This window comes from Trachemys scripta, chromosome 2 (assembly GCF_013100865.1).
Source record: "Trachemys scripta elegans isolate TJP31775 chromosome 2, CAS_Tse_1.0, whole genome shotgun sequence".
Lineage (NCBI taxonomy): Eukaryota > Metazoa > Chordata > Testudines > Emydidae > Trachemys > Trachemys scripta.
This window is the reverse complement of record NC_048299.1, coordinates 207969132-207983230: the sequence shown is the minus strand read 5'-3', so window position 1 is coordinate 207983230 and position 14099 is coordinate 207969132. Positions and strand designations below refer to the sequence as shown.

At 40.0% G+C, this 14099-nt stretch overlaps 1 protein-coding gene across 2 annotated transcripts in view; it reads left to right on the top strand.

Moving 5' to 3' along the window:
* Positions 1 to 14099, top strand: part of LOC117873441 (desmocollin-2-like) — a 41425-nt gene that overhangs the window by 17983 nt on the left and 9343 nt on the right. For both annotated transcript variants that reach the window (XM_034762815.1, XM_034762816.1), the window contains exons 7-13: positions 2474 to 2640; positions 4111 to 4245; positions 5400 to 5585; positions 8032 to 8291; positions 8398 to 8531; positions 10848 to 11066; positions 12745 to 12972. In XM_034762815.1, the coding sequence (XP_034618706.1) occupies positions 2474 to 2640; positions 4111 to 4245; positions 5400 to 5585; positions 8032 to 8291; positions 8398 to 8531; positions 10848 to 11066; positions 12745 to 12972 (1329 nt within the window). The remainder of the gene's footprint in view (positions 1 to 2473; positions 2641 to 4110; positions 4246 to 5399; positions 5586 to 8031; positions 8292 to 8397; positions 8532 to 10847; positions 11067 to 12744; positions 12973 to 14099) is intronic.

The window sequence follows — 14099 nt, the reverse complement described above, 5'->3', positions numbered from 1 at the left end:
GGCGCGGGCCGAGGGATGTGCTGGCCGCCGCCCCCATTGGCCTGGAGCGGCGAACCGCGGCCAGTGGGAGCCGTGATCGGCCGAACCTGCGGACACGGCAGGTAAACAAACCGGCCCGGACCGCCAGGGGCTCTCCCTGAACAAGCGGCGGTCCGACTTTGAGAAGCATTGTTCTACATTATGCTGTCCTTATAGCATAAGATCTATTGATATTTCTTACCTGTCCTCCTTTTGAAGGGACAAAATTTTACCCTTAGTTACTGTAAGGTGTGTTCTTTCTCTCAGAAGTAAGATTAAAGGCCATGCATCCACAAGGGATGTTCCTTCTCCCACCAAAATCCATAGTAACACTTCTGTTGCCTTCAGCGGGAGGAGAATTGGCACCAAAGACAAAGGGCAATATTCACTGTTAGTGTAACTTCAGTGGAAGTTACTCTGCGGGCAAATTTGGCCCAGGAAATACTGTGTAAATTGCTGTTTTCTTGAACATCAAAGTAAGGGTCAGATTCTGCCACCCGTATTCACAATTTAGTATCTCACTGTGTTAGATTATTTAAGGCCCAGTCATAGGGAGAGCAGGGACTAATTACCTGCTACAGTCTACTTCAAGCGAATGGACAGGAAGGGACAAGGAATGGAAAGAACCTTGGCTCTGCCACCTCTCCTTCTCCTTATTGGCTAGGAGCACAGAGTAGGGGTGTAAATTGCTTCACAAAAAGGGGATGAATTAACTTACTCTCTGCCCAGAATAATAGTGGGGAAGGGGTGGAGTTGGGACTGAGTCATGTTTCATTCTCCACTCTGCTCCTGAGGAAGTGCCGCTTCCTCTACTCTTACACCAGGCAGATTATGGGGTTACAGTCTAGACCTTTGAATATCAGCGGGACTATGCATGGAGTACAGTGCTACTCATTGTGAGTATCAGAATTTAATCCTCAGTAAATGGTAAATCAGATTACTCCATGGAAGAAATAATTTGGATCTGTTTAAAGCTTTCCAGAAATGTAGCTATGCTTGGGCTATTCCTATACAAACAATTCACTGAAATCTGATCTTTTGTATTTCTGATAAAGACCCTATTTTGTGTCTTATTAATCTGTCTGAAAGCAGCCATAAATAGAGATTTAAAACGAATCAGGCAAATGCTCAGAAATAGAAAATACGAATTTATACTTTTTACTAGGTTTTCAATAATATTCAGGTCTTGTTTTTATAGTAAACTTGTCACAGAGCTGGTCAAGCTCTCCCTACTGGATGCTTGCCAGACTGCTGGGAGGGTATCCAAATGTTGAATCTCATATGCCTGTGCTGGTGCTGGGGAGAGCTTAGGTATCCTCCTGGGCTTTGGACCTCTCGGCAGGGACTTCCCAGGTATAGGACCTTTGTGTTTGATACCTCTCTTGGCAGTGGGGACTTCGCAGCCCAATTGCCTAGGCCTGAAACTGGTGCTGTCTCTTTCAACTGTCGGTAGCGGCTCAGGCACATTTCCCAGAATTCCACCGAAGGTGTGAGCCTTCTGGTTTACAGTTTGACTTCAGGGGTATGTGATCGTCAAAGCAGACCGACAACCTATGCACAGGTTTCTAAACATTATTACTCTTTTTATATAGCCTGGGAGATACACAGATCTAGACAAATTACATTTAACTGAGCATCCATTATCTGGTTCTCCTTATTAACTAAGCCACCCAGGGCTGTTATCCACCCCAGGCAGCTGGGGCTGGCGCTGTTGTCCACCCTAGGGTGACAGCAGAAGCCCCAGCCATCTATTCTCCAGTTTATCTGGATTTTTGGTTATCTGATCTGGCCCCAGTCCCAGTTAGATTAGATAATTGGGGTTCCACTGTAATAAACATTTGTATGCATTTTTTCTTGCCTCAGTTTCCTTACCACTCTGAGTGCTTTGGCTTTGGACAGAACAGTCTAGGGAGTCTAGGATCCTTCCTCTCCCTTCCCTCCACTTTCCTGCACATGGCTTCTCATCCAGAATAAGGAATCTCTGGTCTCTTCTCCTTTTTCCCCCCCTCTCCCTTTGATAGGTGACTCCTTGATCAGTTTCAGATGACCACAGATCTGATTAAAGCAGTTGTCCTGGGTAGGAACTAGCCTATTGTCTAGAGGGCTTCCTTTTGCTTAGTGGACCATCCAGACTTAATTTCTCTCTACTGTTTTAGCCCCATACCACTACCCCTTTGGAATTCCAGCCCAACATGGAGGTAAAAGTACAAAAGAGAAGGCAAACAAGCAGTACATTCAAAATGAAGTCTATAGCTGGATAAAGATGCACACACGTGTGCGTGCACACACAATCAGAAGTAGTACACAGATTCCTCCAACTTGTCACATCATGTAAAGAAGCAACATTTGTGTGTTTCTATCTTATGTACAAATAAGTACCAAATAATTAGTTTGGTATTTGTTACTTGGGGTATTTTTGGAATTTAACATTGATAATGTTGTTGTGTATATACAGGTACAGTAGTTGGAAAAGTCATTGCAGAAGACAGAGATGAACCTAATACCCTGCACACTAAGCTGAGATATCGAATTGTATCAGAACAACTGCCATTACCCCAAATGTTTTCTATTCACCCTGAATCAGGTGTAATTACCACACAAATACAACAACTGGATAGAGAGGTAACTTTTATCTACAGCATTATATTTAGCTTCACTTCACAACTCTGTATATATCTGCTCACAGAAAACTATGCAAGATTTTAATGAGACGAGAGAGGCACCATATATGGTTTCAAATTGTCTCTAATGATTTAGAAGCAAGAATCTTCCATAGCTTGGGGAAAACACAGATGAACTGGAGTCTGAACTTTTTTCTGCTTCCCTGACCCAATGTGAGAGTGTCAATTTTGCTTTGCTGCTCCAAACTCTGAAGTACCTTGTCAGCATCACTTGACTGTGCCATTTGCAAAGGGAGCTGCGGGTTCCTAGGCAAGCAACAAAGAGTGAAGAAACAGAGCATGGGGCTTAGAAGCAGACTATATTAAAGAAGGCTGCAATGTCCATACAGAGGGATATTGTGAAATAGCTATGCCCATCAATTTTCCCTGTGTAGACAAAGCCTTAGAAAAAGAATAATGTTGAGATTGTGGATATTGTGAATGAGAAATACTGGGGTGATGGCCATGGAAAGTTAATCTTGAGAGGAGAGTACCATCACTTATTTCCTACAGATGAATTTGAAGAGTTTATGAAGCAAAATTGTCCCCTCTTCCCAACAAACCAAATTTAGCCCAGCAAATCTAGGGAGCCCTAATCTACCAGATCCACTCTCTCTCAGGTGGTGGTAAGCATTTTACTGCTGTGACTCAAATTATTGTCCAGTTAAATGCTTTTTTTCCCCTCCCCTCAATGATCCTATCTGGATGTGTTGTCATACTTTGCTGACAAGCATACCTTATCATATCAAGACTTATCACAAGAGCACTTCCACTCTTTTACTCAAGGTGTAGCATGAGAGAGGTCAGCACAAGATTATGGAGTTACAAGATATACTGTTTTGCTCCATCCATGAGTAGTGGGAGAAGACAGTGGAAATCCCCTTCACCAGAAGGGTGAGAGAAAAGAGCAGCAACCAGTGGGTGAAGCTTTTCAGCATCAGAAGCCCCAGGAAGAGACAGCATAGTATATGGGAAACTTTCCCACTACAACCAGACAATAGTGTCTCAGACTATGTAGAACTCCTTGCTGCTTTTCCCAGCAGACAGGTGTGCGTGTGATGGGGAAGACCTGGCTTCCGTGTGTGTGTGTGTGTGTATAATATATATTATAGGGAAGAGGAGACAATTGTGGGTGTAGGACATTATAGAGATCCTTCTCTGGTATTCAACATGACTAATAGGTTTCTAGTAAAACTTTCTGAGCTCTGGTATTGCTTAGCCACTGAAAAATATTTTCCTTGTGTTTTTCACAGTTTTTTCTATTCATAAAGCTGGTTGTCTTATTTCTTTTATCCTAGAAAATAATTACATGTTTAACATATCTTTAGAAAGAAGGGGAAGGAAGTAAAGCATTTAATTCTGTAATAAAAGTGACAGACTATTACATGAATGTGAAAGTTTTATCTGTAACCATTTTTTTGTTCATTTTCAGATAATAAGCAAACATGTATTGCTAATTGAAGTACGAGATATGGACGGTCAGTCTTTCGGTTTGTGTAATACAGGAACAGTTGTCATTAACGTTGGAGATATAAATGACAATGCCCCATATTTTGGCCATTCATTTGTAAGTTTTTGTTGTTATGCCTCTGTCACAATTGTGGGGTTGATTGCACCTCTGTCCCTTTCTGGATTCTGAGTGCACCCCTTGAGGTGTTAGACCTCGTACCCTTACCTGTCTTGGAGTGGAATCTTGCAGTTTTCCCAGTCTTGCAGCAGAATCTGGTACAATACCCTGTCCATGCCAACAGGCCCGATGAGAGTTCAAACACCTGCTTGATCCTCTCTTCAGACAGCCTTCTGATCAGTGACGTACATTGACCAACAGCCTTTTTACAAGAAGTACATTTATTAGCAAATGGAACAAAGCATTAGATAAAACTGTTTCAAAATAATAAATAGTTTACATGCATATTTACTCTTCTCTAATCTTATGCTTCATTACAAACTAAATTTAGATGGGTTTTCCTATGGAATTACAGGAAAAGAACAGACCCAATATACATTTTTTCCAAGGAAACTAAGGAGCTCTTGGGATCCAGCCAGGACCCTGTTTTTTCTCCGAGAGTGACTCTCCTGGACTGTTTATCCCGTTCTCTGTGTCCCTGGTCTCCAAATACCATATTTCTCAACTATCTTTATTACAGGGCCTAGATGGGAAGTCTTTTTTAAATCATCTCAGACTGGATTCTCCCAGTCATCCAACCAGACCATCTAAGGTCTTGCCTACATAGGAAGTTATACTGGTATAAGGAAAAGAGTGAATTTAAGCCACTATAGTTATACTGGTATAACACCTCACAAAGGACACTCTTATTCTGGTACAAGATTACCTTTTTCTGGTTTAGCTCATGTCACTTTGGTAGCAGTTTAAACTATAAAGCTGCTGTAGTGAGGTTTTATGTTTTTGTTTGTTCTCTACGTATTCCTTTTGGTGATGGCGAAATCTCCGGATGAAATCCTGGCCCAAATGAAGTCAATGGAACTAAGATTTCAACCAGTGAATTTTGCCTGTGGTCACCGAAAGGGATGCTTAACGCTTCACTTAGAGGAAAAACAAATAAACAAATCTGAGAACCAAAACCTCATTACCAAAGTTTTACACTGGCCATTGGATTTAAGGCCTGGCATTTAAACACAATATAACTATTTCCTGAACTAAGTAATTGATACTGTAATTCATATTTATTTAATTTAAACAATAAATAATATTTATTTCAGTATGAAACAAAAGTACTGGAAAACCGAGTGAATGTGGAAATACTGAGAATTCCTTGTTTGGACAAGGATGAGCCTAACTCACCTGCCTGGAACTGTAGATTCAGCATTGTAAAAGGAAATGAAGATAATCATTTCGCTATTACAACAGATGGAAGAACAAATGAAGGGGTATTATGTGTTGTTAAGGTAAGCAAAGATGAAAACATCAGTCTAAAGTCTGTTTTTTTAAAAAGCAAAACAAAAACCCACATTAGTTTTCGCTTTTTTGTTGTAGCTATAAATTCTGTTTAGTTAATAACACATAATTGTCTGTTGGATTTTGGCTCTACTTCCTCCCCAAAATGAACAAACAAATTCACCTGATATTTTTCTCAGGGTGTAATTTTTCTGGAAAATGTGTAGCAAATTGGACAACATTTTTAGTGAGATTTGATAAAATGTTTAGATGTTTCCTTTTTGAGTTTTCCTAATGTTTTTTTGGAGAGGGAGTAGAGTAATTCATTTTAATTCTGTAATAGCTAGGCCCAAATTCCACATTTGTTTTAATCTGGTTTTGACAAGGAATGGTGCCTTTCTCTAATTGAAACAGGACTACATCAACATGAACTAGGTACACTTTTTTAGTTCACGCCAGCAGGGTCTGTATGGAGCAGTTACAGCACAATGCTTTGGAGTGTCCTGCAATTCACATCCTGCCCCCCACCCTCATAGTTCAGATTGTGATGTAATGTAGACAAGCCTGTAAAGTGTACATTGAGACTAAGTGCCTAAAGAATGCATAATACTAATGTATAGTTTTGCAGGTTCACATCCAGTTTTCTTAGTGCTGATCTTTCTTCCATTTAAGTCAATAGGGGCTGGCTCAGGTTCTTAAGAGGTCTTCCTCTAAAAGATCATATAGTTTAATGGATTAAGTGATGGCTTAAAACCAGGAAGTCCTGAGTTCTTATAGTATCTCTGCCAATGACTACCCTTAATAACAATACTTTGGTCTTATCCAGTATTGTTCTTTACAAATGTTTCGCTACAGTTCATAAAATTACTGTGAAGGAAGGAAATATTATCCTCTCATATTTTACAAAGGGGAAACAAACTCATGGCGTTTAAGTAACCCATTCAAAACAGTCACTTAACCTTTGTTTCTTAACTATCTGTGTAATTTGGAGTGTGTAGGTAAATGATTCTTGCCTTTCTGCCTACCTGTGGCTGTATGCACCTTGGTTCCTGTATATGCTCAGGTCTGTTAGATTTCCTCTATAGGTATTATTTTACAGACAGGCAATATGAGACAAGACCCTTAACCTCTCTTTGTTTCCATTTCACCATCTGCTTTTTTGTTTGTTTAAACAATCATAAGTACCTCCCAAGGTGCACAGAAGGTTAATATGTACTTGGAAAATGTAAATCTCTGTTATGTGCAGAGAAGTATGGGTATGGCTTTTAAAAAAAAAAAAAGTCATATTTTAACACACAGCACCCCGCTATGACCAAAGTGTACCAACTCACTTGAAATTTCTCATAGTAGTAGACTATTAGCATCTACTCGCTGGCCCACACAGGATAACCTTTCTAACAATTCTGCTACAGCTAGTTTGGATTCTGTTTTAGCTTAAGAGTTAACACTATGCTTTCCCCATAATGTCCATACTTGCTGTATGGAACATAGCTTCATCGTATTTGTTCTCTTAAAGAGAAGAATTTCATATTGGAAAGTGTGAGGTAATCAAAGCATTTCAAGAATTTTTTTGTTTTATTTTGTTTTTTGTTTTATCAGTGTTTATCAGTATTTCTGAATGTGTAAAAGCAACCTGATATCTCTATTAGTGTTTATAAATGGGAGGCTTACAAGGTGAGAAATCTGCCATTAAGGACAGCCTAGATGCCATGTACAAAAAACAAAACAAAATACACTTGTCATGCCAACTGCACTAGAAGTTCAGAGGCTCTTACCGTTGTTGAATTCTCACTAAGCACACACATGCATTTCTAATAGGAAAGAGTTCTTGACTTGTGGCAACAGACAGGAAAGGCAGCAAGTATTCTAGGAAGAAAGTCAGGGCATGTCTACACTTCAGCAGCACAGCTGTGCTGCAGCAGCTATGGCACCATAGCATAGACGCTTCATACATCAATGAAAGGAGTTTTTCTACCAATGTAGGTAATCCACCACTCCAAGAGGCTAGGTGGATGGAAGGACTCTTGGGAGGTTAGGTCAACATATACACAGTGGTCAGGGTGCAAAATTGTTCACAGCCCTGAGTGATATAGCTAGGGCAATCTAAGTGTAGACCGACCATGCCTCAGTTCTAATAAATAAATAAACATACTTAGTTTTTAACATAGCCCTTGGGGTGGAGAGCAGCCCAATAAAGAGTTACAAATATAACCATGTTTTGTGGTGCTGCTTATGCCATTCTAGGGATGCCTCTTCTTTTTCTTAAATAAGCTGGTATTTAGCAAGTCCTGAAAATCAGGCCCCTTTAAGGTTTCTTAGGTGGGACACCCAAAATAATTAGTCCTTTTCTAAAATCCTGACCATGTTCGACTTTGTCTCTTTTTACTATTAAAAACTGTGGTGAGAAAATTTATAGGAGGTTTTGGTGAATTTAATAGACCTAAATTTATTTTACAGGGCTTGGACTACGAAATCACCAGTCTGAGGATACTTGAGATTGCTGCATCTAATGAGATACCTTATGCAGTAGTACCATATTCAAGTTCACTTTCCCAGAGCAGCTGTACTGTTAGAGTTACCATACTAGATGATGATGAGGGACCAGTATTCAAACCTTGTTTGTTTCCTATAAGGATTGACGGATGCGTGACAGTTGGAACAGTGGTTGGTAAATACCTAGCAGAGGATCCAGAAACAGGAAATAGTGAAGGCATACGGTATAAATAATTTTATTTTACTGGTTTATTAAATGTACAGCATTTTGGGGGATATGGGGAGATAAGCATTATACAATTATTTTTTAAACATTTTTATTTTTACTAGCTATCGGATAGCACCTGGCCAAAGCAACTGGATCACCATTGATGAAAACTCAGGCGAGCTCAGAACTGCTAAATTTTTTGACAAAGATATGACAGGCAGGCAGTGCAATATTACAGTCATTGCAGTAGACCAGAGTGAGTACAAATGTTGAATATGTATAATGTATTTGGTCTATAAATGAATCGCACATGTTCGTGTGCGCACACAAATATTTATGGAACTGTGTCACATTAAACTATTTTCCTCCTAACCTGCAGTTGATTGTAATGGAGATAGGCTTTTTACCATTGCATTTTTTTTAGGAGTGATAATTTCCCTTCCCCAATAGGAGGAAAAGAATAACAATCGTTCACAGAGACTGGGAGTAGCTGTTCTAGTTTGAGCAACTGCATACAGCATTCAGGGCCAGATTTTCAAAAGTATTCATCACTCATAATTGGGGCCAGACTTCCACAAGAGCTCGGTTCTCATTTAAAATGCTTCAATATTTATTTTGAAATATATTAAATCTGATACTTTCATTGGTGAACACTTTTTTTTTTTTTTTTTCTTTTGGTTTCCTTCCCTATTCCCAAATAACCTTCCTCCCCACCAATCCCCTTAATAGTACCACAGACAGCCATGAGGTTGGCTGGTGGGGGCGGGTGGAATCAGGATGTCATTCTGTAAATACAAAATCCATGTAAAGCTTATTTTTAATCTTCTGTTTGATCCCTTGCAGTCTAACTGGGAAGCATATAAGTTAAGAGCACTTTTAAGAGTAACTTTGCTTTACTGTTTTGTTTGTGTGTTTTTTGTTTTTTTTTTCTATATTATATTTGTTCTCTCTTCTCCAGTACCCTACTTAAGGCTAGATTCTGCAACATTTCTCACAATAAGCTATACTTACTCAGATTAGTAGTCCCTATTTTATCTGGGGTTACTCAACCAGGTAAGTTCTACTCATCATGCTTAAGGGTTGCAGAATCAGGTTCTCACTCTAAAACTGATTTTGGAGTTGAAAATTAACATTAAACTAAAAGATTACATGTTCTCTATTTTTTTATCCTAGGAAAAGACGTAATTGAGATAAACTAATGAAGTACCCTTTTTGTTTCCCAAATGCTTAGTGTAGCTAATAGATTCTCAAGGTAAATTTAGTGATCGTAGCCCAAAGACTTAAATATTTTGGTGTGACAATGTGAGTACTATTAGAGGCATTACAAACATGCATTTCATATTGAAAGCAAAAATGCATTGGACTCAGTGGCAGGATCTAGCCCTTATCTGTTAAAACCTGAATGGGAATAAATTTAAAGTTCTTCAAATTACTTTGTAAGCAGAACCTGTACTTAAAAAGTTTGACTAATTTTGATGTAATTAGATTATTCAAACTTTACAATTTAAGATGCTAAATGTAAATGCAGTATATAACAGCGAGCAGATATATCTATAAAAGGAAGCAGTAAGAAATAATTTGACTTCAGCTTTCTGCATATGTAAGTCCTAGTCATTTCTGTAGAGGTTACTAGATAACTTCAGGTGTTGACAGTGGGTCAGTTCAGCTAAGAGGAGGATTTTACTGGTGTTGGTGGCTGTTGTCATAGGTTGGTGATGTGGCATTATTGCATCCCATCACTGCAAGATGATGCAAAGGGGAAGAGTAGGGACAAGAGAAGAATTGTATGTGAAAGGAATTCACATTCCCATGCAGGACCATAGCCAGCCAAACAAAGTGTGACTACATCAGCATGTGGAACTGTTGACCCCTGCATCCTGGTGCATCACTCTCCCACTTTCGTAAACGCCATCGTTTAGGATGGAGAATCTGTAATGATGTAAAAACAGATATTGGAGACTGGGGACAAAGGCAGGATTCTTTCCTATATGATTTTGAAATACCCCGTTGAATAGCCCGCATTTTTAAAGATCTTATGACCATTCGAGACAGGGATTTATCATACAATCTATTATGAATGATTCATAGAATATCAGGGTTGGAAGGACCTCAGGACGTCTTCTAGTCCAACCCCCTGCTCAAAAAGGACCAATTCCCAGGCAGATTTTTACCCTAGTTCCCTAAATGTGTGGGGGCGGGGGCAGCAAGAGGCAGATTTTTCTTCAGAGGAGCTGAGATGAGTAAGAGAATACCAATTGGAACGTCTTTTCCCCTCCTATCAGATGCTGCTATACCTGCTCCAAGAAATGCTGGGTTCCCCCCCCCCCAAAGCTACCCAGCAAGGCATCCGCTCCTGATTTCATTTCACAGTCTTCTGCCTATTGAGCCCTTACAGCAGCAGCCAAGGGGAAATCAGTATTCCTATAAGCTAGGGGAAAGGTTGGGAAACTCCCCGTCTGCTTTTACTTTTAAATCCTGGGTACCAGCTTGGATTAGATGAAACCACAGAGTTTTAAAACTTGGAGAGCATTAAAAGTTAAACAGCACTGAAATTATTATTTCTGTCTCCTAGGTGGTAAAACAGGTACTGGAACAGTGTTGGCTACTATAGGTGCTTGCGACAGATATTCTTACCCCACCGTGACTCCAAAAGACTTTATAATGTGCAGAGACCGAAAACCAGTTTATATTACTGCAGTCACTTCTAATGAGTCTCCCTATTCTGCACCTTTCAGATTTGATATTTCTGACAGGAGTATGGGTTCAGGATGGCAAACAACACAACAAGATGGTATGCAATATTGTGTATTCTTTTTTAAAACAAGAATATTAATAGTATTAATTGCAAGATTTATTGTATCTTTTCAGTAAGCAGACTTGTGCCACTTTTTTGTATTTTTGACATACTTACAATAAGTATTTGGAGATTAATCATACCATACCAGAGTCACAGAAAGCATGCAAACCCTCAGACAGGAAGTAGCAAAGCAAGATAGAAACCAGTATGATCAAATAGAAAGGTAGTTTATTTTAACCTAAAAGATATCCTTCAGAAAATGGAAGTCCAAGGAATAAAAAGGAACAATGCAGGCAAAAAGTCTGTAAGTTAGGAGAACTAAAAGCAATTTTGAAGAGCAAATAGCCAAATATCTGAAAACAAATAGGAAGATTTTTAAATATAAGCAAGAAAATTGTAAGAGGTAAGTCTGTTGGATTACAACGGAGTAAAGCGGACACTTAAGGGAGAATAAGGACATGGCAGAAATGCTACATTTCTTGGCATCATTCTTCACCAAATGAGGAAGTTAGGGAACCACCTACTTCAAATACTTCAAATTAGGGCCAAATTCAAGTTTCCTTTCTAATTCCCTAAACAGAACCCTCTATAGAATCTAGCATGCCCCTGACGTGTAGCCCAATGCTGTCCTCCTGCAGAGCCACCAGCTGAGAGTACCTGGAACAGAAAAGAGACGGAGAGGAGCTCCAGAGAGCTCTGTGCTCCAGCTATTCTGGCTTTGGAATACCCCTTTTGCAACAGTGGGGAAACTCCTGTAAATTACAGCAGATACAGGGGCTGCTCTAACTACTCTGAGAGCCATGCTGGCACCTTGATCAACCCAGAAATAGGAAGGTGCAGAGATGGATGGTGTCTTCTGAGAAGCACAGAATCTGAATCCCACTCATTTCAGATAAAGATGAGATTGAAGTGTCAAAAGAGGAAGTGATGGAATAAACTGAAAAACACAATAACAAAAGTCACCAGAAACTGCTGGTTTTTAAGAATGACGTGGCCGAGCTGCTAACACAAATGTACAATATCTCTTTAAAATGAACGGTTATGCTGGAGGATTAGAAGGTACAACATGTTATACTGGAACTAGTCAAAAACAGATGGAAAAAATGTGTTTTGCCCTGATTATTTCCTGTAGCTCATCAGGAGCATCGGCTGGCATCTTCACTGTGAAAAACAAATATCATTTTAAATCAATAAAACTAAAAACAAACCATAACAAAACCTACCAAAGTTTCATACTACTGACCTTAAGAAGAGGTCTCACTATGCAGCTCTCACTTTTCATTTCCTGTTCTTAATGATTAACAAAGTATACTTAGAGAAGGGGTGTAAATCTTAGAAACATTTTTTGTTGTCCATGTCAGTGATAAAACTTATTCTGTGCGGGACCATACAGTTAACTGCTTTCCTATCCAGTAACTGAAAGCTAGAGAATTAAGCTCCAATCCTGCAAAGAGGTCTCTGTGGGCAGACCCTTACCCCTGTACAGTGTGTCACTGACTTCATTTAATACACCAGTGGCTTCAGCGGGATTTTATGTATTTAGGTGATATAGTCCATCCACTTGGATTCCTTTGTAGGGCTGGAGCCTTAGAAATGTCCTTTGCATCAGTTACAAAGAAAAGGTAACAATTTTTTAACATTCAACATTGGATTTGTTTTATCCTTTTTGCAGATAGATCTATATTACTTTCACCAAGGACTGATATTCCCTTTGGAATATATAAAATTCCTATCAATGTGAGGGATAATGCCGGAAGACTAGGAACAACTATGGTTACAGTTAACTATTGTGATTGTACTACTCCAAGTGATTGTGGTACTGTCCGACAAATTTCATCAGCTGTTACTCTTGGTGTATGGGCCATCCTTGCAATGATTCTGGGATCACTATTACTGCTATGTAAGTATGCATTTATATGAAATGCAAAATATTCTCTTTTTAAAATTCGATACTAGTCTGTTTCGTAATAGACAGTGCCTCTTCTATTAAGATTCTTGCATAGCCTGCATCACCATAGTATCTGAGCAACTTCCAGAAGTGTGTTAAATGATGTGATTAATATCTGTCACTTGTGGTTCTTTTTTTCTCTCTTCCTCCCTTGGGGGAGAGTTGATGTCGGAATTTTGTATAGTTATTTTTTAGGGCTGTGAAGCAGTGCCGGCTCTAGGTTTTTTGCTGCCCCAAGCAAAAAAATTTTTGCCTGTCCCAGTCCTGGGCTCTCTTCCCCTTCTCCTCCCTCCTCCCCCCCACACACACCTGCACCCTCCTTCCGCCGCAGCCTTGGGTCACTGGTAACTCGCTCCCAGGGCAAGTCATTCAGCAGAAATTTTAGATGTGCACAGAACACAGACAGGATTGGTTCCCATATGGTTACAGAACTGCAGTAAAGTGGAACAATTTTCGGCTTGTGTGATTGGAGGATATCTGGATCATATTATAAGACTGTCCTACATAAATGAGGAAAAGTTGAGGTGCCTTTATTATTCTTTTGCTCCATTCTTTGTTTCTATGGGGAATTTGCCAATGCGATATCACTGTCTTCCTTTTAAACAAACAAACAAAAAAGGCAATGGCTGTTGAAAATAGCAATTCCAGTCCTAATAAGCACTGGGAAGCATTTCTTGCTCAATTTTATCCTACTTTTTCTACAGCAAGTTACAGTGGATCAGTATATTTGATTTGGGAGAAATGAAGTAACAGCTGCCCAAACTGAGCATGAGCACTCCTGAATTTTGAGGTGTTCAAATCTGGAAGGCAGGTGGTGGTGGGGGGGGCGGGGGAGGCTGTGGCTCCGCAGGGGAGCACGGCAGCATGTATGCAGCAGTGTATCTGGCACTGCGCGAAGCCAAACACGCTGGTCTGAGTGGCACGGTAAGGGGGTTGGAGAAGGGGTAGGGGTTTTTTTGGGGGGGGCAGTCAAGGGACAGGGAGCAGGGGGGGTTGGATGGGTCAGGGGTTCGGGAGGGGCAGTCAGGGGACAGGCAGCAGTTGGAAAGGCATGGGAGTCCCAGGGGTTTGTCAGGGTA